This window comes from Hibiscus syriacus, unplaced genomic scaffold (assembly GCF_006381635.1).
Source record: "Hibiscus syriacus cultivar Baekdansim isolate YM2019G1 unplaced genomic scaffold, ASM638163v2 tig00003973_pilon, whole genome shotgun sequence".
Taxonomy (NCBI): domain Eukaryota; kingdom Viridiplantae; phylum Streptophyta; class Magnoliopsida; order Malvales; family Malvaceae; genus Hibiscus; species Hibiscus syriacus.
In genome coordinates this window covers 146,529-173,379 of record NW_024061989.1, presented here as the reverse complement: position 1 = coordinate 173,379, position 26,851 = coordinate 146,529, and the positions used below count along the sequence as shown (strand labels likewise).

The 26,851-nt window shown below is 34.2% G+C and overlaps 2 protein-coding genes, 1 long non-coding RNA gene and 1 pseudogene across 3 annotated transcripts; 1 reads left to right on the top strand and 3 right to left on the bottom strand.

The window, feature by feature from the left end:
• Window positions 1–541: 541 nt before the first annotated feature.
• LOC120185015 lies at window positions 542–2,821 on the bottom strand. The gene is made up of 3 exons (XR_005522086.1): window positions 2,614–2,821; window positions 924–977; window positions 542–790 (listed from the first exon to the last, which is right to left on the bottom strand). It is a non-coding gene; the product is annotated as an uncharacterized LOC120185015 (long non-coding RNA).
• A 2,002-nt stretch (window positions 2,822–4,823) lies between these two features.
• LOC120184856 (nascent polypeptide-associated complex subunit beta-like) lies at window positions 4,824–9,550 on the top strand. Its single transcript, XM_039189227.1, has 6 exons — window positions 4,824–4,936; window positions 5,207–5,274; window positions 6,383–6,531; window positions 8,895–8,951; window positions 9,116–9,154; window positions 9,233–9,550. Exons 2-6 carry the CDS (start codon window positions 5,207–5,209, stop codon window positions 9,409–9,411), a joined length of 492 nt encoding a protein of 163 aa, XP_039045158.1. The 5' UTR covers window positions 4,824–4,936; the 3' UTR covers window positions 9,412–9,550.
• Window positions 9,551–11,738: 2,188 nt separating this feature from the next.
• On the bottom strand, window positions 11,739–14,490 carry LOC120185119 (annotated as a pseudogene).
• A 4,203-nt stretch (window positions 14,491–18,693) lies between these two features.
• Window positions 18,694–22,059, bottom strand: LOC120185128 (kinesin-like protein KIN-14U). Its single transcript, XM_039189427.1, is given in 11 exon segments — window positions 18,694–19,564; window positions 19,643–19,770; window positions 19,912–19,949; window positions 20,071–20,289; window positions 20,379–20,466; window positions 20,469–20,542; window positions 20,647–20,831; window positions 20,910–21,016; window positions 21,104–21,265; window positions 21,355–21,438; window positions 21,516–22,059. Coding segments are annotated over 11 exon segments (1,929 nt in total). The 5' UTR covers window positions 21,742–22,059; the 3' UTR covers window positions 18,694–18,946.
• Between the last annotated feature and the right edge of the window lie 4,792 nt (window positions 22,060–26,851).

Genomic DNA, 26,851 nt, shown 5'->3' with positions numbered 1-26,851 from the left:
AGAGGTAGGTTCATAGCGGTTTTTCTGGTTATGAAACCACTGCTACTACAGTTTCATGGACCTCAGATGCAGAGATTGTACGGTTCGTGGTGGTGCTGAGCTGCTTTAAACTTGTAAAGACGGCCTTCCAGATGCTAATAAGCTTAGAAACATGAAGACGGTATGTTAATAAAACAAGCTCAGCATTGATCGTTGATTTGTATGCTTTAATATTTGTTTCCCAACTTGGCAGCTCACAATGGTCATTAAGAGACATTACGCCTATACCCCCCTGCAACATTTGTGATAAGCGTTGGAAGACATTGATTTCAAAGGCATCACTATTCCAAAAGGTTAAAAGACGTTGATTTCAAAGGCAACGAAAGCATATCAAAGAGACATCAGAAAGATGGTTTGCAAGATACTGAATAAAAAACTTGGCCAATGCTGTTATCGATGCATATCGGAAATCAATTGTTATCCATCTGAATAAGAATGGTTCTTCATTTGGAAGTAAGGGAAGAAACTAAAGAAACGATTCGGAATACTTTGCACACTCTACTTCAACGGAAACTCAAGATGTATACCATAGCTGAGTTGAACACAGTCGTTATTATTCCACACAAACAGAAAACATCCCTAAAATATTTCAATGCTCCATAAAATGGTCTCCCGATATACAGATTCTGAGTCTAGTATCAGTTAACCCTATTAACTCATAACTTCACCTTCATGAACATGGAAGAAAATCTCAAGAGGGATTTCAGCAGAAAAAAGACCGACTCTTGTTACGTTCCAAATGAGCTTCCCTCTGGCAAATGCAAGAAAAAAAGAATAATTGTGATGTTCAATGCATTGTAGCCATTTGCAGCTTGCTCAAGCATGCAAAGATAAAAGCTATTGGCAAACCAAATGGGGATAAAAATGAGAGAGAAAAGGAATACCTCCTTTTTCTTGTTCTTGGCATTTACTCTTGTCGGAGCCGTATTCTTCCAGACCTGAAGATCAACAGTTGTAGATTAAAATTTTGGCCAAATTTGATAAAAATATTTCTATTTCAAATGAAAAAGGTTATGAAATTGATGGGAACTGGTTAAGGATAACAAATAATCATATTTGCTTTGAAGCACCATAATTTTTCTTCCTTGTTCCATGTGTGAAAGTGATCCAATAAGTTACAAATACTATATTAGAGCAACCAACCTACTCATCAATAGGTAACAAACATTATCACGTAAAACCAAGGTGCACAAATCAAGTTACCTCAGTGGTTAAAGGCATGGTTTTCATTCCTAGATGTCATAGGTTCGAGCATCAAATTTGTAAGCTTGTGACTCCCTCTTTTCTCCCCTCTATCGTAGGTAAAGATCTAGTAATCCCAAGTGCTATTTTTATCACTCTGCAACCAGAAGTTCTAATGCAGGGAACCTCTTTATAGTATAGCAAAAGAAATCTTTCCAGAACCTCCGATATTTGACCCGCTAGAATTTAAGAATCAGGATAGGTTAAAGGGTCTTTGGGTCATCGTAGCTTCTATCATTCTCAGTATAGTCCTTTCTGAATCTGTTTCACAGTGTTCGAACTCCTCTTATATAGACCTCCAATGGTACAAGTCTACAAGATAGATAGGATTTATAGCTAGCTAAAATGAGAAAGATTGAAGTAGCTCAGTGGTAGGGTGGTCGGAGCTAAGGTCGTAGGTTAAATTCCTACTTGAGGTCTATGTACTCGGAATCTCATATACAACCATTGTTATGGACTAAAATCTTACATATCAGGAGAAAGAAGCGAATGCACTGCCAAAAGGGGAGATGAAAAAAGGGTTGGTAATCCGCTATTCTAAAAGAACTCTCTCTCACTTTCTTTCCTTAGTTCTCCACAAATTGCTCTGCAACTCAAACTCCAACTAGATCCCTTTTTCTAGAAACTCCATTACTACTCTGGCCTTCAAGTTCACACTTGAAAGCACAGTAAGTGGAAGGCTGCTTGCTCTTCTAGCTAAGAATGAGTTCCTTCTTTTCTTGCTTCTGAGAAAGCGAGGGATAATTGCAGCTCTTGTTGTTCATGCTCTAAAGCGATTAGTCTCAGGTTACCGCAGGAAAGCGGTGATCGGCATCCAGTCTTCCCAATCATCCAAGACTAAGAAGAAAGCCTCACTCCAATCCTCAACAGAAAAAGGGAAGTTCTACTTTAATCCCTGTTTTTTAGTGAAAAATGGTATGGTATCACCAACTCTGTTATACATTCAGAAGGCGAAGACAATTTAACCCGGGGCTTTTAGTCGTTGTTGAATTGCTACTGCTACTAGTACTAGTTTTCGGTTAAAGCAGTAAGCAGGAGCGAAACTCGAAATAGCTCGACTGAAAGGAGAAGAACGATCCTGGTAATTTTTTTACAAGTTTCCTCGATCAATTGTATACATTCTGCATTTAGAAGCCATTGTTGAACCCCCTTTAACTGTTGCCAAAGCGAGCAGTCCCCCCAACTAGTTTAGGGGGGCCTTTTTTTTTCTCATTTCTATTTCTCTAATACCTAACTAATGATTCAAATTAATCAATAACGAATTATTTGATGAGATAAGGGGAAAATAGAGATTTTGTTAGTGGAGTCCAAGATTTAAGAGAATCAACTTACATTTGAGAGAGGCCGTGTATTGTGGGAAGCACAGGAAATCGGCGATCCTGGCCGCACTCGGGTAAGGCGGTGTTGCAGCTGTTGATGTCATTGTCTCTCTCTCCTCTCACTATTTTCCCGGGAAAGATGGAACCTTCGTTTCGTCAGACTTTAAGGAAGTACTCTCTTGCACTATTCATCTCAAATCCATTTCTAACCTTTTCGGATCTGAATATTCCATTCTTATTGAAACCTTTTTAGCCCGATAAATATTTTTGGTGGATTCGATTGTAATAATGTTTTAAGAAAATAATAATAATTTTGATTTGAATAACATTTTACTTTGAGTCAAAACGACCTTTGATTAGATGAAAAATGTCATTTGATAATGTTTGTTGTTAAGGTAACACGTCTTATATATCTTAGTGAATAAGTGATGATGTGATATTATCACATGCATATAATTTATCACGTTACATATGTCATATGTCTAAAGTGATAATATGACATATGTTATAAAATAATAATAAAATATATTTTCAAGATAAAAATAAAATATATATTTTAAGTTAAGATAAGAACAAAATATACGTAATAAGTTAAGTGAAAAGATAATATATATTTTTAAAGTTAATATATGAATTTAAGTTAAGATATAAAACACGAATTAAGTGAGTTCAGTAGTAAATGAATTGTTGTTCTTATATACAAAGAAATATATATTTAAATATGACTATCGACTATTTGATATTGAAATCTTCTTAATTTCTTTCTCTTCTCTAAACCATTGTTTGCTCATTTTTTTTTCGTATTTGATTGGTAGCCAGCAACATCAACGTTAGTTTTGATTGTTGTTATTGATATTTATTTTTTTTATTTTTTTATCTCACATTTTTTTGTCTTTCTTTTGTTTTTAATATTTTTTTATTAAATGATTCTTTTTGTCTTTATGACATATTTTATTTATTTTTTGGCACATTTTCAGTTTTCTTTTTTATTCATTTGACCATTATTGTCATTTATTTTTTCTCATGTTTTGATTTGACGTCGTCGTGACCGATTAAGATAACACTCATTTATTATCATACTAATATTATCTGTTTTGAATTATCGAATTGGATTTGGATACACTACATACGCTTGTAGATATTTTCCTCACGATATTTGGTTTTGATTACGTTTGCCGATGGTATTTCAATAATTAAATCATTTGTTATGATTTGTTTGTTGTAGCAATAAAAAATTGTTCATATCTACCTATTGTTCGAGTTTGGTTGGAATAAAGTTTCACATTTTTCTTGTATGGTTCGTGTAAGATCTTAAATGACTAATTTTTTTTGTTAATGATTATAAAAAATATCTTAAATTCTTAATTATGTGTTTAGTTACACAAATCTAGTTGTAAAAATTTATTGTTATTTTGGATTTTTTGGGTAGAGAGAGAGAGAGAGAATAATCAAAACCTATAATTAAATGATTAAATGTATAATTTATCTTTAAAATATATGAAAATAATAACTTTTAGAGTTGGAGATAATCTTTCCTGCAATGTCTTAATCGATTGAGTGATCAATGATACTTATATTGTATATTATTTCTCTACTTAATTAAAAAAAGAACTTTCATCTCAATATGTTTTTATGAATTTTATGTCAAACAAAGGACAATCGAACAAAGTTTTTAATTGAGGTTTTGTTTGTTTTACTGTAGATCTATAATTGATTTTACTTTTTTTCTTTTATATTTTTTGAAAAATAATTTACGATCTGATTTTTTAAGTTATTTTTAAAATTTTCACTTCAAAGCCTAAGTACTAAAATTAATGTTATTTTATGTATTTCATATTAATATAATATTTTAATATTATTTTAATAAAAATATAATTATTAAAATATATTTAACATAAAATTTCTATTTTTTCACTTTTTGTTTTCTTATTATATTGTAAGTTAAGTTTTGAAATATCTATTTTGATACTTGTATTACTAATACTTAAAGAACATAAATAAAATAAAGATGATTTTTTTAACAAAAAAAAAATTAGCAAAAAAAATCTAATAAATATTATTTTATTAAACTATAAAGAAAAGTAAATATTCTTTTACAACTAAAATTAATCTAAAACAAAATAAAAAATCTAATAAATAATATAAAAATTAGAAAATATTTATGTATTTTATTATTTAAAAAGGAATTTACCTTTCCTTCCTCCTATGTTTCCCCGACATTGGATAGAGAGAAAACAAAGGCATCTTATCTTACCACAGGAAAAAAAATAGTTGCAAAAAGCCAGTCTTTTACTTTACTTTCTCTCTGCTTGCCTCCGTTCAAACACATTGTAAAGGTACACTATCTTCCTTCTCCGTTTCTCTCTATCATCTTGCATTTGCTTTCTTCTGTTTCTGTTGTTTTAATTTCGATCAAATCGTTTTTGTTTTGGGGGAAACTATTAAGTCTAGAAATGCCCTCACTTTTAGTGGTTGATTGTTTAATTTGTTTATTTTTGTGATTTTGATCACCTTGTTGCCTCAATTCTCTCTTTGTTTTCTGTGTATTTCGGGCATCGATTTATCGCACTTTTAACCCTAAACCCTGTTGTTGATTTTCTGTTTAGATGAATGTGGAGAGGCTCACGAAAATGGCTGGTGCGGTTCGCACTGGTGGGAAGGGTAGCATGAGGAGGTATGTTCCTGGTTTGAATCTTCCTTTGTAGGTTAGCTATAGTGTGTAGATTTTTGGGATTTTTCGAGCTGGTGAGAAAAGCTCGACTAGAAAAAATCGAACTTTTCGACTCCACTCGACCTGAAAAGCTCAACTTGATTTGACTCAACAAAAAAATTTCCAATCTGAGTTGAGTTATAAAATAGAACTCGAATAGTTCAAAATTTGTAATAATTTGGATTGGTTTTCAAGTTTGAATTTTATCCCTCAACTCTGCATGATGTATATATTTCACATATGAAAAAATATGAAGAAATATATTTGTATATCGTATAGCTGTAGGAGTTTTTGGAGTGGCTATGAACTGTGTCTTGGATTGTAGAAAGATCTGGGATTGTAGAGGGATTAACAGGCATTACATTAGTTTTAATGATGTGATTTCATGAACAAGAAGAGCATCCGAGTGTTTTGATCAGTGTGATCTGGCTTCGTTTGGTGGGGACAGAAGGGGACATTGATTGTTGACTCCATGATGCATTTTTATGTTAACCTTAATATCGGTATAAAAATATAAACTCAGGGAAGGAGTTGCTGTCATGTCTTCAAAGATGCAACTTTGAATTGCATAAATGTGAATACTGAATGCTCAGCTCACTCCAACATTGCACAGTTTAATACTTTAATTGTAGAGAAATTAATCAACATTTTTCTCCTTTCATATAAAAGGTATTCAATCTTGAATTGAAATCGACTTTGGAAGTCACCTCCAGTATCTTTCCGAAGTTGCCTTCTACTTGAGATCCAAATGGACCCTTAATTTTACTTTGTATCTCAAGTACATAAGGAATTGTCCTTGAATAATCTGGGATATGAATCATATGATGATTTCAGATTTCGAGTCTTGGGTTGTATGAGTTCTTTTTCCCCTCAAATTTCAAAGTTTTTAATTAAAAATTGATCATAGAAAATTTAAAAGATCATTTGTTTGTTAATATTTTTATTGATGAGTGTCAATTTTACATTTTCTCGTCGTAATATCCTGATCATTTTAGAGATTCCCATGTTGATTTTGAATTTTGATGTCTCTAATATATAGTTTGCATATTAATTATAATCTTGACTTCAACAGAAAGAAGAAGGCAATCCACAAGACAACAACAACCGACGACAAACGGTTGCAGAGCACCCTCAAGAGAATAGGAGTGAATGCTATTCCTACAATTGAGGAAGTTAACATATTCAAGGATGATGTTGTTATCCAGTTTCTTAATCCAAAAGGTACATTTAAGCTTTATTCCAGTGGACTTTTTACCTATAGTTTTCTCAAAGGTTTTTCAATTTTCACGGTATATTAAAGGCATAATGCCAAAAAATACCCTTAATGTTCGAGTAAACAGTCACTTTGGCCCTTATTCTTTTGTTGGAGCATTTTGGCTTTCAACGTTTCATTTTAAGGCAAAAAGGCCCATAACGTTTGAATAAATAGTCACTTTGGCTTTGTCAAAAAAATAGTCGCTTTGGCTTTGTCAAAAAAAAAATAGTCACTTTGACCCTTATTTTTTTTGGGAGCAGTTTGGCTCCCAAACATTACATTTTAGGGGCAGATAGACTAGAGTGTAGAATATTTTAATTATTGCTTACCTGTTGAATAAAACTAATCCCAATTTTAAAGGTTCTTGGAGGGACCAAAAAGAAAATGAGAGAGTTTAGGAGTCCAAAAGTCGGTTTGCTCCCCGCTGGAGCAACCTGGTCTGTTTTCGTCGATAATCTTAGCAGAAGAGTCAGTAGAAGAGCTTTATGGGAGTTGTTCAAACGCCATGGAGAGGTGAGTAAGGTCTATATTCCTCTTGTGTTAACAATCTAAACCCAAGATCATTTGCTTTGGATAATTTGGTCTCGTCAAGAGCTTCTTGGATTTGGAAAGGGATAGTTAGAAATCGCTTTTCTAGTGACGAGTTTGGGGACTGTTTTAGGGGGAACCTTCATCTCAGAGTAGGCAATGGTGATTCTATCTCGTTCTGCCACGATGCTTGGTTGGATGGTGTGCCACTGAAATTTCGCTTTCCTTGCTTTTTCATTTTATCGACTAATAAGGATAGGATGATCGTGGATTTTAGGAAGAAGTGTGCCTCTGGTTGGTTTTGGGATATCCAAATGAGAAGAAACCTTGCAAAATGAGAGATGGAACAATGGATTGAACTTAATTCTTTGTTAAGTAATTTCCATTTCTCGAATGGGTTGGAGGATAACTATGTTTGGACAGGGAAAGGGGATGTGGAAGTTTTTCAGTGAAGTCTTGCGTTCGACAAAGTTTGATAAGTCGGTTGTCAGTTTTTTTTAGTCGAGGAGTGTTTAGCTAGGGGTTGCTCCACCCCGGGTGGAATCCTTCGTGTGGCAGTTAAAATGGAGTTAATTAAGAGAGGGGTGCCTGGAGTCATGGTCCAATCTTGCCCACTGTGTGATATGTATCCTGAAACTGTGTACCACTTGTTTGTCATGTAATGTATTGTGGGGGATATGGATGAGCTTCTTGAGAATGTGGAATATTTCTTTTGTTATCCCAGAAAGTCCTGCTTCATTAATGTCAGCCTGGTTTGAGCTGGTGCCATACTCGACTTTTTGGACTTCTATTCTAGGGGCAATATATTGGTCAATTTGGAAGATGAGGAATGAAATTGTTTTTAATAAAGGGAAGTTAGATATTGTTTTCTATGTTTTTTAATTAGATACAGGGTGGCAGCTTGGTTCCTGTCTAAGTTCCAAAATATGACTTTCGGTGGATAGCTTGATGGTGGACCTCAACGTTAGCAAATGTTGGGTTGTCTTCAAAGAGGGGGTCTTTGATCTTTTTCGATAGTCTCCTCCTGGATTTTTCAAAGTCAATGTGGATGGGGCAATGGATTGTCATTGGCAAAAAGGGGGTATTGGTGGGATGTTAAAGGACGAGAATGGTGTGGTGCTGGGATCTTTCTCTGAAAATATTGGTACAGGTCCTCCAATTTTGGCTGAATTATTGGCTATCAAAAGGGGATTGGAGCTGTTCATGGAGTCTGGAAGTGATACAAAGGGTAGACTCATTGTCGAGTCCGATTGCTTAGTAGCTGTAGAGTGGATTAGAAATCCTGGATCTTGTACTCCTTTGTTTGAGGCTATTGTGAAAGAAATTGTTAGTATTGTGTTAAATAGGGGTTTCATTGTTAGACATATTAAGCGTGTAGCCAGTTATGAATCTGATGAATTGGCTAAGTTAGGGAGTGGCTAAGGTTGTTTAGGTTATGTTGTTGGTTAGTGTTGTGTAGAGGTGTTTTCTGGCTGATTGTGTTGTACTGTTCTTGTATTGTTGTTGGTATTTAATTAATAAAATTTTAGGCACTCTTTTTCTCCTTCCAATGTCCATTAAGTTTCTTTTGTAGTTTGACGGTTATGAAGGGAGTTTTTAATGAGGCCTCTTTTTATTAAAAAAAATTACATTATGCCTATTTTGGTGTTTAATCACTTGTTAACTACGATTTTCATTTACGAAGGGATTTTTTTGCTCCAAAATGAAAGTTGGGTGGCCAAAGTGATTATTTATTCTAACGTTATCTTTTGACATTATGCCTATATTAAACTAACTTATGATGGTCTTATCTATATTTCAGTTCAGGCTTCTGTTGCTGCCAACACCTGGGTTGTTAGTGGTTCCCCTCAGACAAAGAGTATGCTACATCTATTAATTTTGAACCCTCTCATAGTTGATAAAATCTTACTTCTATTTACCCTTTGAAGAATTTGCTATTTTAACTCCAAAGTCATCAAAGACACCTTTTCTGCTAATTTTTAGCTTTGTTGGTCTGACATGTGTGTTTCCCCCCTATTCCAGAATTGCAGGATATTCTCCCCGGAATCATAAACCAATTAGGTACATGCTTTTCTTTTTGTGATTATAAAGTGATGATATCAGCTAGCTGTTGACCCTGATTCAAAATACTTGTTGTAGGGCCGGATAACTTGGACAACTTGAGGAAATTGGCAGAGCAATTCAAGAAGCAGGGACCGGCAGCTGCAACTGGTACTCATGCAGCCATTGCTGAAGAGGAGGATGACGAGGAGGTACCGGATCTTGTACCTGGTGAGACCTTTGAAGCTGCAGCAGAAGAAGGCCAAGGTGCAAAATGATGTTTTTAGGGTTCATTCAATTATTATGTGTTTTTGATGAATAATAGTTTCCTTTTCACATTTTCTTTTTGTTGTTGTTTTTGGTGTGCTCTATCTTGTACTCTAATAATAGTTTGGCTCAGAGGAAGCCTTTCTCTTTTCTGGAATTCCTATTATAGATGGTCTTGAAATGGTCATCTACTCATAAATAATTATACAAATTATTGCAATCCTTGTCCAATCGACCAGTCTCCGAATGCTGAATGCCCTATCGTTCTCACCACCGGCATCGTCTTCATTCCGGCATTTGCCATTTCTTTCCTTTTCGTAATCGGAAACCTGTCTTCATCGTCTTGTCGTCGATGTTGGAAAGCTATTGCTTTGGCTGTGTTGTTGCCAATATGTATATTTTCATGTTTATTATAACGGGAAATTTAAGAGCATACTTTTTATTAGCTTTTTCTTGTCATATTGATTATCTTTCAAAATTGGGTAAATTACATTTAAGGTCGTTTTTGTTTGTGAGTTATCTTATTCTGGTCATTACGGCTGTGTGTCTAAATCAGAAGGCGTTAGCCTCTCACAGCAGACATGATACACATTGTTTCCGTAAACTATGCCCACATGGTATCGACCGGCAGCAGTAGCTCCAGTTCACATTTGGCATCACACCAAAATCTTGAACCACACGAATCGACGCAGTCCCTTGTAACCCTTTCATGCTCATCATCATTATTCATTACTATCATCATCGTCTTCATCCCTATGCAACTCGATTCAATCTTAAATCCATCATAGTGTTTTTTGTTCTAAGCATAAGATATGTTCTCAACATAATTATCTTAATATCTTGGAATGTTGCTTGTAGAGCATGAAATCGTTTTTATTTGTCTTTTTTTAAAGAAAAAAAAATTAGGTTACATATATTACACATTCAATTGTATAATCATTTATACATATCAAGTTATAAACTTATTGCAATTAACTAATGGCGGGCGTTATCTTCTTTCCTGATCCATCAGGCTGTGGAGGAGGAGAAGATGAAGGCTTAGGAGAAGTTACAGAACCTGCATCCACATAATGTTCTCTAAAATTATATCAAAATTCATATAAATAAGATATGTGATAATTTGGTCTTTTAGTCAACGAGTCGAAAATTTCCCGGAAGCTCATCTTTTTGAAATGATGAATTCTTTTAAATAATAATTTTTACTAATATTCATCTTGTTGGAATGACGAGTTCGACATCCACTGTGACAATCATTTTGGATTGCAAAAAAATTTCTCCTATAAGGCTATACTGCATTTTTCTTTTTTCTCTCTCATGCATTATTCCTGTAAAAATACCGATCATTTAAATGTTTGAAATTACACGAGAAATGATAATGTAAATATACCTGGAGCATGAGTCTTTCTAGAGTTTAAAGGGCCAAAGAAGCTAGCAGTGGTGGATCTAAGACACCTCCATTCACACTTGACGTGACACCAAACCCTGAACCACATGAATCGATGCAGTCCTCCATACAATCGGCCGCCGTCACGACTGCGCCGTGCTCCGTCAAGCTTATCAGCGATACTATTATAATCGCCTTTATTCCCGAGCTTGTCATTCCTCTCTTCTTCTCCTCCTAGTCGTCTTCAATGTTAGAAAACAGCTATTGGTTTGATTGTATTGTCCCCGTTACAAAAAAAAAGGGTATTCTAAAGGAAGATTAAAAGGGTGGATTTTGTTAACCTTTGTGTTTGCATGGAGATTATCTTTTAAAATTTGATTAAGTTGACTAAATTTAATGTGGTTGTTTTTGTGCTGTATCTATATTTAGTCATTTTTATTGTTAACAAAATGAACAGTATTGAGGGAAAAAAAGTAAATTCTTTTTTGATAATTTAAGAGAACATGTAAACAAGGATTCGAATTCGTAGTCCTAATGCAATGTAGCGCTCACATCGTAACGGAACTGCAATACGATATCGACACAATGCATAGAAGGAACCATATTAGTTGTGTTACTCGAACTCGGATGTAAATGTAAAAATACGATTATGCATCTGATATCGTTATTTTCATTCCTTCTAAGCTTCCCCAAGTATTTGTAAGGTTTATCTATGTCTGGTTACATGTTATTCAAGAGGAAGATGAAAGTCCTAGCAACATATTTGAGACTAGCTTCTGCTTCATACTAACAATTCCATGTCCCTTCATCCCAACTTGGATCTTCTTCTACTTCATTACTTATGCCAGTCCCGGGAAACGGTTCTTCGAATCCTTCGTCCATCCTTTCCAGTGGAGGGCACCCCCTGATACGAGTTGTTTTGTGACAATGCCATAAGAGTTTCTCAGCAAGGATCCTGCAAATTTCAACATCGAGAGATCAAGTATTTCCATGAAGATGAAAATCCAAGCTTGAATAATGGGGGTGGGGGTGTATGTATTTTATACCTTGCAAACGATGTGTGGATTTCCGACAATGACGAGCAACGATTTAGCCCGAGTGATCGCAACGTTGAACCTTTTCGGATTACTGAGAAAACCCAGACAGTAAATTCTATCGAAATCATTATGTTTGACTGTCGATCTTACCGTAGATGCAATAATGACCTCCCTTTCTTGGCCTTGAAATTGTTCAACACTGCCAACTTTTACATCTACCAAGTCCCAGGTTTCGAGCACTTTCTTGGTCTTGAGGACCTGCTGGCGGTACGGTGTTATTACTCCAATATCCAACTCGTTTAGACCGGTGATTGCTCTTAACTTATTGATGATGTCAACAACTTTGCTTGCTTCGATTCGGTTAAACCATGATGGATTATTGCCTTCTCTCTCATCACATCTTTGAATGCCGAAGAATAGAACTGGAAATTCCTTATTTGGAAAGAAATCGACATTTGACATTATCGAGGAAGAATCATCTTCTTTACATGCAATCAACTCGCCTCTGTAGAAAAGCCTTGAAGGGAGATCTAGAATTGCCGGATGACAACGGTAATTCCTAACCAACTTCGTTACGAAATTGCTATCTTCGTTGCAGTAGGCTTCACACTCGAAAAGCCTTTTGAGATAGGATTTTCCCAGTCCAAGAGACTCGGCATCTTTCGAGAATATCACAGGACCAAGCTGCTTTGGATCTCCAGCAAGGACAACAACTGTTTCCCTTCGGCTAAAGTTAGCTATAGGAACCATTCTTTCTGGTTCCGAAGCTTGGCCGGCCTCACCAAGGAAAAGGTGGGAGAAAATGTCGAACTTGTATAAGTTGATAAGATGATTCTATAACGCTTGAGAGCTTCGAGTGGTGGACACTTGAAAACGGACTGTTCAAAGTAGGTAAAGCGGATATGGTCAGGTGGAACATCCTCACAGGAGCGACTAGTGGCGTTTAGCCTAAATATTTGCTCTCTTTAACCTCCGCGTCCTCGTTACTGATAAGTCTCTCTAATATGTGATCTGCAGCACTATTTGAAGCTGCACATACAAGAATCTGACCATTTTTGCTTCTCGTATATATCTGTAGAATTACTTCAACCAAAGTCTTGGTTTTACCGGTGCCAGGAGGGCCATAGATCACATAGGGAGGAGCTCCTTTGCAAGCATCTTATCGACTGAATGCATCTGTTCCTCGTTCAGAGAACCGGTACAAGGCACAATCGGAGCACTTCTAACCAACATCCTTTTGGTCGATTCCGATGGAAATAGAAGATTGTCTTGTAAAGACTGTGCTGCTTCAATAGCTTGGTACAACCTCCTCATGGCAACCCGGTTATATGTAAAGTGAACATTGTATAAGTTTCTGTCCCTGTGAAGGGTGTGAAATTCATCAGCAAATTTCAAGAGCACCTCATCAGCCTCGACACGATAGATGTAGCCCTGAAACATCCCCAAAAGGAATCCACTAAAGTTCAGATCAGATAATGCAATAACGATAACAGTGAACACGGAAAAATTAGCATCCTAAAACAAGTTTAAACATGCATCATCAATCAAAGTTTCCCGATGGTATTGAAACGCTCAGACGTGCAAATGCTTCTCTGGATTCAATGTTTTCTGTTGGAAGAAATAGCCTACCTGATATACGCGAGAATCTGAATTGTCGGAGGCAATCTTCGCAAAAATAAAATCACCATGTACGAGTGAAGGCCTCCTCTCAGCTAATCCAGGGACCTCAAGAGATACAAATTGCCGTCCTTTCGTCCTCATCATGACACATTCCATGTTATGAGTCCTCATTTCTTCCTGCAATGAAGTTAAAAATCAACATAAAAAAGGACCACATAACATTTCCATCTTCGATAAATCAACCATTAGTAGCTACCTCTAAATGCAGTTCTTCCATTACAAGCAATGTACTGAAGAAAGCAGCATAATTCTCCTTTGTCAAACCTTCTGCAAGAATATCAGGCATATGCTTATTCTCTATTAGGTCCCTGATATTTTTCGGGATCGGATATTCAGCAATCTTGCATCTGTATCCTCGTTTTGTTGGCTTAGCTGGGCGCGAGGAAACCACATACTCATCAACGGCAAATTGGTTTCTTCTTCTTATAGCTCTCCTATAAGGCATAGTAGAAGCCAGAGACTGGGAGACGTTATTTTCAGCCAATAGAAAGACTACTCGTTCCATCCTATTATCATCTACATCGAAGTGTACTACAGTTGTGTGCAAACCCATGTCATTCGGTTTACAAGAGAGCCAAATGGTAAGAGTCTGTCGGGATTGAAGCACTCAATCCTCGAGAGAGTATCCCTCTAAAAACCCTTGCCTATTTTCCGACTTTGAATCGGCTGAAGGTGGTTCCATTAGAGACAAAGTAAATGAATCTGCCGGATTTGAGCAGAATATCCTCACTCCCCATAGTTCTACTGGCTCATCAGTGGGGTTCTCTAACGCAATCGGCCACTTCGAAGTTTGTCCAACAAGAATGGATTGAGGCTTCCCTTGACTGAAAGGAAAGGGAACTGAGATAATAACCGGTCCCCCCTTCATTTATGTCATAACTTTGCACGGACTTATCATCGGCAAAATCAATAAATCCGATCTTCTCTTTATCACTTATGACCGAGCATTCATCATCCCAACCCGAACTCATCACTAATGGATTTTGATGCTAGCAAAGATGATGACAAGCATCAAACACAACACATTGTAAACCTCATTACCATAACAAAAATTTATATACACACAAGATTACAACATCCATATTCTACTTAATCACAATCCTGGTCTTAGCTTGGTTTTAAAAGGCGCAAGGCGTACTTAGGCGTAAAAGGACCCTGGAGCGCAAGGCGCAGGCGCACGCCTTTCTTAGGCGAGGCACACTTTTATACCAAAAAAACCCTATAAATTAGTTATGGAACATGTTTTACACTTAAAACAATATTATAAACATATCTATGCTAAAAAAGTTTATAAATTAATTGTATGAGTATATTTATACTCATTACCCACCAATTAACTCCTAGGGTGTGTTTGGTTCACGGAATGTAAGATTACCAGTGGGAATGTAACATTATCAGGGAATAGGATTACTGAGAATGTTGTATTTTGTGTTTGGTTGGTTTAGCATCAAAGGAATAAAATATTATTGAAATGTATATTTGACCAAATTGTCCTTATTATATATTTGTTTTTTTAACAAGTTGAAAAATATTTATATATTTTCTTTAAAAAAAATTAAATTCATAAAATTTATATATTTTTTTACAAAATTGAAAATATAAAAAGGTTTAATGAAAGGGTAAAATTTTATTTTAACCCTGAACTTCATATAAGATTTAAATTATAGATTTTTTTGTAAATCTAAAATAGTTTAAGGATAAATTTGTAATTTAACCTTCGTATAATTTTTATTATTCAATGACAGAAGAATGATATTTTTGAAAAAAAATTTAAAGACATTTTAGTCCAAAATGTCAGTAATCTTACAATACCTAAGGAAATGAAGGTAATGACATTCTCGGTAATATACTCCAAAAAATCTACTATTGGTAATAAAACATTACCGGGAATGAGATTCCCGGCCAACCAAACATGAAAATGTAGATTTCATTCTCATGGGAATTCTACATTCTTTGATTCAAACATCCGCTAAAATACTTGTCTACAATGTATTGATTTATACTTAAAGGTTTTAATATTTAAAACTATCATTTTATTTATTTCTATAAACACATTTTAATCCGCTTTCACCAAAATCTACACAGTTATTGATTTATACTAATTTTTTTTAATATTTAAAACTATTATTTCATTTTTTTTAAATGATACAAATTTATTTTATTATCAATTTAAAATTTTTAATAATTATAAAAAAATAATATTTTATATTTAATAAAATTTATTAAGTAATTAATATTTAACTTAATATTTTATTATTTTAAAAAATAAAATTAATTATGTATTATTAAATAACTAAATTTCTAAAAAAACATATACTTTAGGTTAAAAGCATACAAAGAGTGGAAGAAGTGATAATGGTTTGTTACAAATAAATAAATAAACACTAGAGTTGTACTATAAATTTGGGCTATAGGGTTGGGCTTATTAATTGGTTAAATATTAGGGTTAATCTTGAGATCGTAGGATCGAGTCCCATAGAGGTCATTTCATAATTTGGAGGTCTCTTACGGAAGCTGCTCTCAACCTAGTATTGGAGGCAACCTACTATCTTACCTCCCCTTACCCCATTACATATGGGAACAAGAGACATCCATTAGAGTTATGAAATGAGAAAATGTGTTAGTCTTCTTCATCCGTCTTCTTCCTTTCTTACTACTATAATTTTTTTTTATCTTCTTCTTTCTTTTTTAATATGTTGTACTTCCTATTAATATCTTTAGAAAAAATTCGAATAGCGTAAAAGCACGACGCCTAAAACCTAGATGCGCACGCCTCTTGTATCTCGCCTCACCTCATCCCAGGTAGACGCCATCTTCGGGCACGCCTCGCGCCTAGGCGCACCCGGGGCACGCCTTTTAAAACCAAGGGTCTTAGTACCCTAAGCAACGAAGATCATTATCTATCACGACGCAAGACTATCGACATTACTTCGGCTACAAACATTAATCTGCAGTCCCTTGAAAGGAAACATAATTCGGGCAATGAAGCACGATATCACAGTGTAGGCCTATGAACAAAAACTACTAAAGCAAATGAGAAGATGTATATATATATAATCATATATCTAAACCTGATTTAAGCAGAATTTGCAGCAATTCCTACATTGTTAACCTAATTCAAGTAAGGTATTTAGCCATTACAATTCTTTCATGCATCATAAAAAACGATCAAACAAGTATAATGTTACAGATGCTATTCCAAGTTTCATCAATGCTACAAGATGTTCTAAAAGGTGAAAATACAAGTCGTGCCAAGCAGGAATAATATTTTTTATACAAATTAAAAAAATGAAAAATTCTACACACACAAGCATGGTCGTGGTTGGGGCGGCGCGAACTACGCGAGGGCCCAAAAAAATATATATATAGTGGTGTTTTTTCAATAAACGTCACTATTATTGCGGCTTTATTGATAAAATGTTATAAATATATCGCGATGTTTGTTAAAAAAATGTCATTATTATTGCGGTTTTATTAATAAAACGCTATAGATATATCACGATATATCTAAAAAATAGTCACTATTATTGCCCGAAATCGAATATATAAAAAAAAAATAAGGTCTTTGTAAGAATTTGTACAGGGACCGAAAACCCTGCCACTGCCCTGCACACAAGATTCCATCGTTGACAAAACAAAATGGACATAATCATAAATATAACAAAATTAAACATGGAAGAATTCATATCTAAAATAAAGCAAAAGGGAATGAAAAGTAGTACAGTACTCACCTTTGATTGAAAAAAAAACAGCGAAGTCGAAACAAAAGGGGATGAAATTTGGGAACTTTATGTCTAAGAAAAAACCCAGTTTACTAAACAAGCAATCTATGCTAAAGAACACTTAAAAGTGGGAGTTTTGAGTGAGAAATTGCTGCTCTAGAGATTTCTTCAGAAGAAGAGGGTGTAATTGAGAAGTGATGAGAAAATGTGAAAAAATGACTCTTTTTTAATATCAAAATGACTTGCTTTTCCAATTGCTACTCTTTGAAACGAAGTTATTGTAAAAAGAAATTGAAAAAAAGAAAGTTTTTATCACATCAAAACTGTGACCTCTTGATGAGACGAGACACTACCAGGTAACCGGGCCCATATATTGTTAAGGTCCAATCAGATTAAGCAACGTCAGATTTAGAAAGAGATAGTTGAACCATGGTTGGGCTCTTGGCCTTAACCAACAAAGGATGAAGAACCAATACTTCTAACTTTTGTTCAAATATAATCAGTTCTTATAAACGCTTATATTTGATGAGAGAAAAAAATCGAGAGATATGGAGTAGACCAAAAGTGTCGACGGAAACAAATTTGATTTCGTGGTTTCGGGGTTCGACTCCCTCTTTCTTTCTATTGGTCATAGTATAAATATATTGATTATAAGGCGGTGGCCGGTGTGAGTCCTATGATAGCGGTGTCTATTTGTAAATTTTACTTTAACAAAGATGATTTTAATTGTTGTCTAGTTGGAGCAGATTTAACTTCGATAAATCACGTGAGACTGTTAGAGATTTAATAGTGAGATTGTAACCATTTGGAAAGTATATGACATTGGATGAGTCGTGGACGAAGATATTATTTTTGGCGAATATCTTTGGATGTATAACACTTATCTAATTGGTTAAAGTAATGTCATAAAATGATTTGATCTAGGACATATGACGGGAAATATAACGATTCGATTTTGTTCAATAACAAAGGCATTTCAACGATCATTTTCCTTTTTTTAAAAGAACTAGGTTGATAGGTGAAATCATCTCCTCTCCATTTCTTTTTCTTTTTTTTTTACTCTTTATCTTTTGTCTTATGTTTTAATCTCTCTAACAAGAAACAACAAGAAACATTGGTATCGTTATATCATTAACGTGATTTTCCGCTCAAACTAAAATGGATAAACCGTCCATCACCGACGAGGCAAATTTGTTTAAGTAAACATAGAGCGAGACTGTTTAGGCACATTGCTCGGTACATTTCTTCTCTTAAACTGTCGGTGGCTGTCGCAAGCAACTCCTTTTGGCCGAATCTTAGAGATGATTTATACGTGCAGAGCAAGCCATTAGCCTTCTTAGAGATGATTTATACGTGCAGAGCACGCCATTGGGAACAGTAAAGTAAATGAGACTTTTCCTCTGCAAATATGGATTAAAACAAGGCAGGAATCAAGGCTACTTTCCTCGTATATTAAACATTAATCAATTGTTTAGCAGTAAAGCTCAAAATATTAAAACAAACCATTTCAATACATACAGGGATCTTGTAAATAATATTTTACTAATTTACAGATCCTTCCCACAACCCTTCAAACCACCCTTAATATAAAAATATATGGTGGTGGAACACCTCACTCACAAACCCTCTTTTTTTTCCTGTCAAAAACATGAAAAGCAATAGAATCAAATCAAAAGATAAAAAAAAATAGCATCCCACACGTTTCAGTTTTAACTGTTAATTGTTAGACAAAATCAGACATCCTTCTCCTATGATGGCCAAGTTTAACTCTTAGGTTGGGATCAGATGATGCGACCACCTTGCTTCTTGGTGACGAAGTCAGCTTCGAGGGTGCCAATTCGTTGCATTTCGGACTCTCTATGGCTTGACCATTCGTGTCTTTGAACCGGGAACTCTTTGTTGAGTGTCGTAAAAGTGATTGAATACGATTGTCCGAAAAGCTAAGGGATTGAAAACCCGGGACCTGCATTGAAGTTCTGGTTCCTGGTCTCAAGGTTCTTGCCCTTGTGATGATATCTCTTTCCGCTGCAATTTGCCTTTCTCGACTAGCCACAGTAGACGTCATGAACCGAGGGAGGGACCGATGAATACTTTGTTGAATTGGTTTCTTAGTTACTCTAGGTGTTTCAACAACTTGAATTTTTGCATCTTGACCGTTTTCGGGATTCTTTTCCACACTCTTGTCTGGTATCCCATAAGCAGTTGCATAAAGTTTTTGGTTTTCGCTTAATAAGAAACCGGCCTTACTTATTTGATTTGCGAGTTTTCGACATCCTTCTTCGGCTTCCCTCATGTTCTCTTCGAGCTCCGATATCCTTTTTTCTCTTAGCTTCTTCAAGTCCTAAACGATCATAGTTTTATCAGTAACAATCAAAAGAATGTACTATCAAAAAGCTTTCAGCAAATTCTGTTATGGTACCTCTGGCAGTCTTCTATTGGAATCAACTGCTTTGGCCCTCTTTGCAAAGCTCAAAGAACATATGGTTTCCTCGAGATCGTCATGACACGGACTTATGTGAACGAGCATCAAAACTTTCGAACCGACACCTAAACGAATTGGATATACGAGTCACAAAGTTTTTCAACATAACATCAAACTGTATAAACCCTTCTAATAATATCCCAATGCAAAGTTTCTAAAGCATTGAAAATCCCTACAATGGAAGGCAAAGCATGTGATAATGTTACCTAGGGAATCTTTGAGGATTTGAGTTAGCTTGCTATTTCTGCAACCAAAAGGAAATAAAATATCATGGGAAATGAAAGAAAATTTCTATATTTTAAGGTACCTAAGTAGTTCTTGCAAACATTCCAAGAACATGTCCGGATTCAAAACCGAGAACTTGCCTGTAAGGCACATGTCCCCTCTTCCTTCTTAGAGCTGCAATAACATCACCTAAAGCAGAAAGTGAAAGATTTATGGCCCTTCCTTCATCAAGGGTATGTCCGGTGGCTCCAGTTTTGAGTAATCGTTCGCTCCCTCCGAGATCAATCATCCATAATTTGCTTACTTTCGGTTTAGCATCCGGAGCATCTCCCCGTCGAGAAATGACGATCCTTATTAAGCTAGATATATAAAGAAGCCAAACTGATAATTGACAAACCAAATCAATCCTTCAAGAAAATTTAACATTGAAATCAACTGGGGAACCCACCAGTGTGACCTGCTGGATGTCTCGTTCACATTGGTCCACGATGTCGACCGAGCTCGCCTTCCCTTTGCGTACCACCATCTTGCTTTGCAAAATCTGGTATTTCAACCTGTGTCAGACCCTCAATTTCTACTGACCCCTTTGGATCTGTTTGAATGTTTAGATTACTGTAGTGGAGTTAGCCAAACCATGGTAAGCTCTCTAATGAATGGCCTCGAAATTTTGATTTGTGATCTATAGTTAGGGTGTTAGGGGAGAAAAAGACTATTACCATTTGGCTATGGTCTCGATTGCTCGTGAAGCGGGCTTTGAAGCTAGTAGATCTCTTAGATTCCCCAAGTAAACCTCCAACATACTCATAGAAAAAGTAAAAGAAGATGACTTGTCAGAAGACACTTGCTGGAAAAGCTCTTTTAAAGCTCGAGGAATGATTCCCGGTTGATCCATCGTGCCATCCTGAACAGACGTCCGAATTCATCAGATTAATTCTCATAAATGCAAGAATAACTCGAGCAAAATTCTCGAATTACAGACCATTGTAAAAGTCTTCCCAGTACCAGTTTGACCATAGGCAAAAACGCATACATTGTGCCCATCAAGTGCAGATCTAAGGATTGGTTCAACCTCAACAAATACATCTTCTACAAGGATTTCAAGAAAATATCAATGGAAATCCTCTTAATATGTTACCGAATTCGAGGGAAAACCGAGTAAAATCCAGCACTAACCTTGATTAGCTTCTTGATGGAAAACTTTATCGAATCCAAACTCTTTTTTACTCCCACATGATCTAACGACAACCCGATCGAGTTCACTCAAAACAGGTTCCGGGGTTATTCTCTTGCCTGTCCAAAGGAAAGGCCTTACTCGACAGAATACTCGTATGGTGCCTGCAAATCGAAAACCAATCCTTTAAATCATGTTCTTAAGAGGACAACGTCGACGACCAGTCGACAACAACACGAAGAAGTTAATTTACCTTTGATGTCTAACATTTTATTCAACATTTCTCTTCTTTTCTCATCTACTGACCTTTGCATTGATCTCAATTCATCAATTTCTCCTACAAGAAGCAAATGTCATCAACCAACACAATTAACTCAATACGAACAAACTATTTCAAAAAGCTCAAATTCCTACCTTGCAATTTCTGTATGCACTGCTTAAGCTGGGATTTTTCATGCTCAGGAACCACATTGACATCACAAAAACTGGTGGAAAGCGACGGAGAATCCGGTAAATCCGATACCGGAGGCAACCCATTAAAGGAATCAGGATTTGATCCCACCGGAGAAGATGATGCTAAAGACTCCTTAACATCATTCAAAGGCAATGTGATTTGCTCTGTTTCAGTAGCAATCAACATTCTTGTTCTTCAAAAAATCAAAGTGAACACAGTAGCAATAAAAGAAGTAAAGAACACTTCTCTTTGCCTTGAGAACACAGCAAGGGCAAAAGAGATTTTCCGGGAAAAACAGAGAGAGAGAGAGAATTGACAGAGGAATGAATGATAATAATTATCTATAAAAAAAGGGAAATACTTAAAAGGATCCACTTTTCTATTTAAGAAACGTCTTAAATTGGCAAAAGTACAATATACGTAACAGAGAAAATAGCTTAGATGTCCAATGCCTCAAAAAGCACAAGAAACAACTCAAACCAGCTAAAGATCTAAATTTAGGAATCGATTTTTTTTTTAAAAAAAAAAAACCCAGAAATTATTTTCTAAAAACAACCCTAGGAAACAGCTTGCTCAACCATTTCAAGGAGCTCACTAGGAACAAAATCTGATGAACCCAAGATCAAAACTTCAAAGAAAAAACCAGGTATTGTACTGTATAAAATAGAACCCAAAAACAGGAAGAAAAATCGGTCTAGTAATTATGAAGGCTTGGACTCCATGCAAGAGATTAGGTTAAAAAAGTCAACAGTGGGATAGCTGGAATTGCTGAAACACAAAAAGGGGACATTTTTTGACAAATCCCAGAATGAAAGATGAAAAAGAAAAATTGGGTTTTTAGTTATCAGTTATTTTCAATGATTGGATGGTGGAAGAAGAATGGAATCCGAATTGTTTTGTTAAAGCTTCTTAATTGGAAAGAAAAAACATGTTAAAAACTTAAAGAAGTGGGAATATATTTAAGTTTGATTGGTCCAGATCTAAAGATGAGCGGCTTGTTTTTAACTTGGGAAAAGTACATAAATGGTCATTAGTCTAAGTTGAAAGTTATAAAATGATCATTATATTTATCGAACGATCACAACGTAGTCATTAAACTTATTGATGGGAAGAAATTTATCTTGTCAGATGTTTGCGGTTCACCCCTTCTGATTTTGGTAGAGAGTAGCAGCTGACGAGAGGGTGGTCATTGACTGTGTTTTTTTGTAAGAGGTAATTGGTCATAATAAAAAAGATGAGAGTTAGATGTAGACAGTGAAAGATTTCAACTCGTTTTCCAATATCAGTTGAAAGTACTTATAGTGACCTTTAGTGTGTGTCATTCGTAACCCATAGGATCATTATGATTATTTATAGGTTAATGGACAAGACATGTATGTTATCAAACCTTGTATAATGTTCTGGTAAGTCACATAGACTTGTTAAAGGTGTTATTGATATACTATAATTGATTAGAAAGCTTATATTATAATGATGTATGCTTGTTGGAGGCTCTGGTAGACAAAATAGTATATATGGGGACCTTGATTAACAAAGTACTGACAGTTTCAACGAGTTTGATTTGAAAGAGATTTGGAGGTCTCTAGAGGTCATCTCTGAAGGTATAATAAAACTTTATCAAATTTTATGAAATCATTCACTAAAACTTTATTGCACTATTACAAAATGATCATTAAATCTTTCAAAGTTGGTCATATTTTATAATATATAGGGACTATCTTATAATAATTTGAGAAATGTAATAATTGTTTTATAACTTTCAAAACTTTATATCTAAAAGATCATTGTAGTAAAATTGAGTTGCTTGTTTTGTCCTTTGCAGGAGGAGCGTGAGGAGCGGAGGGAGTAAAAGTGTAAATACAAAAGTGATGTCTAAAATATTTGGGTAAATTACATATTTAGTATATAAATTATCAATTTTAGTCTATTTTAGTACCTAAGATTTTAATTTTTTTCAAAATCACACATAAATTTTAGTTTGTGTTTCATTTTAGTACCCTATTCAAAATTCAACGTTAAGATTTGAAAAGATTGAAAGTTTAGGTATTAAAGCAGACCAAAACTGATCATTTAGGTACTAACCGCGTTAAGTTTTTAACTGCATGTATTAAAATAAAATAAAAACTAATGTTAGGTATGGTTTTAAAAAATTTAAAAGTTGAAATACTAAAATTGATAGTTTAAGTGTTAAATACATAATTTACCCAAAATATTTTGACTGAACGACTGAAAGTGAAAGAACTTGGATCGGATCGAATCCCACTACACGGTCAGTGTTTATTAAGTAAATAAAATATAAAATTGATGTCATGTAACTATCCATTCATTTTGCATATATAAATATAATAAATTTGTATAAAATGGTCCCTAACAAATATAAAATATCCCTCTTAATTTTATAAATATTTTTATTTTTATAAAACACTCCAGTTTCTTACTAACAAAAAATAAAAGCACAATATAAGATGAAACGTAATGATAATCAGAGATAATAATGGATTGGATCAGATTAATTTTTTTTAATTGTTTTAAATTTAATTCGAATATAATATTTTTTTCACCTGACAAATAATTTGACTCGGATTTAGAGAGATTTAAATCAATTCCAAATTTGACTTGAATTTTAGAACTAAAACTCGCACTCGACCTAGTTTGATCATATACGGTTATACCGATATAAAAAAGATTTTTACTTGTATTTATTAGAATAGAAATTTAATTGAAAAATATAAAGAGAGGCATTATAGGGATAAGTCTACGGTAAACAAGGTGTCATTAGTTAAATTGTTCTTATTAAGTAAACATTAAAAGGATAAATTGTATGTTTAATACCTACACTATCATTTTTATTTTGTTTTAGTACCTAAATTTTATTTTTTTCCAAGACCATTAACAATAATGTGATGTAGAATGATATGTCAATTTTTTTCCACGTCATTTTTCTATTTCTCTATAAGTATTTTTTAATTAATTTTATTCAACCAATTAAATGGTGACACATGTCACCAATAATGAGGATAAAATTAAAAAAAAAAACTATTCTTGCTCTTAGCATGAATTAAACCTAAGTCTCTTACATGAAATGCAATGCACTTAAGTTAGTCATTTATATTAATTTTATCATACTTTGTATTTAACTTATATAATAATATCACCGCAAAATCACTATTTTCTGATTATTATAAAATTCGAATGTGTGAAATTTTAAATTAATGATTGAAAATTTAGCCATTCAACTTTTATGTATTTATAAAATTTATATTAAATTATTCTAAAAGTTTTTTTATAATATTATGAAACTATTTTTAAATATATTTTTTATTTATTAAAATCATATTATTTATTTATTTGAAATAATATTAATTTTAAATTATTTATTTATGTATTTTTAAATAATATTGTACGGAACCAAAGTAATAGTTAAATAGTAAATATATAATTTACCTTAAATTTAAATTATTTAAATATATAATTTATTTAATTTTAATTATTTATTTTTCCTCCGATGGTTCTGTTAATTTAACATTAAATCAAATACTCAGATAGTGAACTTTCACTTCCTTTCAATCGGTGAACATTTTTTTTTAGTTGTTGAGACGTGCGCGTGTTTACATAACGAAATCTTAACGGCTTGACTCGCGAGTTCTCGAATGAAGTTGAACTTAGTTTTAAAGTTTTGGAGTCGAGTAAAGTTCAATAATATCCAAGCTTGACTCGGCTTGTTTACATAACGAAATCTTAACGGCTTGACTAGGTAAGTTACAATAGCATGTCAGATTTAAGGCTTGTTGGCAAGGGCGGATGTATGTGGCTCCCTAGGATAGCCGTCGCACACCTATTATTTTGAGAGAAAAAAATGTTAAATTTTGTTTAATTTGTTAACGGGAATAAAAAAAACAAGAAAATTTACATACTCATTTTTTTTTAGAATAGAGTATAAAAATTTTAGACCCCTATTTTCTAATTTTTAGATCCGCCACTTATTAATGTTGCACAAGATTCAATAGCATGGTTTGCACTTGCCACTTTCCAGTTTCCAATTACTGGGAGACTTGTGCGTATGGGTTGCTTTTTTATTAATGGCATTGCCCATTTTGCTCTTCACATTACAATTTGGACCCAAACAAATAAAATACGTCGGGTGAGTACCCTGATTTCCTTCCTCATTTCACAAGTGTAGATGGAAGATAAATCGTTAGATTGTTTATTAAATTTCACAAAATATTAGGTCTAGAAATAATATCTTAGAGTAACAAGAGGATTAAAAAAAATATAACCAATTTGCAAGTTATGTGGATCTCTCATTATAAGTGTTTTACCCAACAGAGTGAACAATTGATTCATCGATCGTCGGTGATTAATAACAACAGTGGATGATAATAAAGAAAAAGTTAATTTTTTCTAAACTTTTTTTATGAATTTTATGATTCAAGAAATGATTCTCATAGAAGAGAGATGTTTTTATCTATTTTTGAGTCGCGGTGAGTAAAAATATTCTTCAGTATATTAAAAAAACTTTAACTGAATTTAGAGATTAATTAAATTAATATTTTATCTAAAATTTAATAGTTAAATTAACATTTTATTTAAAATCTATTAATATTTTAATATTTTATTTAAAAAATAAAAAATAAAAAATAATTATTTTTATTAACGTGTAAGATAAAAGAATAAAATTATAACTTTCTAAGACTAATCATCAAGCATAAGAAAGTAACACTTGAATTTAGCCTTTAATAAGGCTTAGCAAAAATTGAATTGTCGAGTTGACTAGGATTGAAAGCGTAGATATTTGTTTCAAATCCCTCATGATCACTCGTTAAGTGGTTGCTTTTCAAAATAAAAGAGGTAGTTGCTTTGACGCTATATAAAGGGCTCATTGGAAAACTGCCACGTGTGAATCCGCGATTGCCAAGTGGCGACAAAAATAGCAACCTGCATTTTTTCCAGCTTTGGCCTTCACATTACGTGTCCTAAATCTTAGCTAGTTTGGTTCGCTGGAATCCTTTGAAATTAAGAGAAATTTGAATCTAATTCTATCACTTTTCCATGTTTTGTTTAAGTTTTCAAACGGGGAATTAGAATCTAATTCCATCAAATGAGGAAAAGTAAATTTCATCCATAACATGATGGAAAGTAAATTTAATCCATAACATGATGGAATTGAAATCCTTTGAAGGAGGGAATGTGAAATTTGATTATACTACCCTCATCAATCTTTTGGTATTCGGGTCGGATTTTTATAAAAAAACGGGATCGGGTTGTATTTTTTTTAAAAAAAAATCGGGTTCGGGTC

Bases quoted from the DNA above. Each gene is read 5' to 3' on its own strand.
- LOC120184856 (XM_039189227.1), top strand. From the start codon at position 5,207: ATGAATGTGGAGAGGCTCACGAAAATGGCTGGTGCGGTTCGCACTGGT. The intron at 6,532-8,894 runs GTACATTTAAGC...TCTATATTTCAG, and splicing joins CCAGTTTCTTAATCCAAAAG to TTCAGGCTTCTGTTGCTGCC. The intron at 8,952-9,115 runs GTATGCTACATC...CCCCTATTCCAG, and splicing joins TGGTTCCCCTCAGACAAAGA to AATTGCAGGATATTCTCCCC.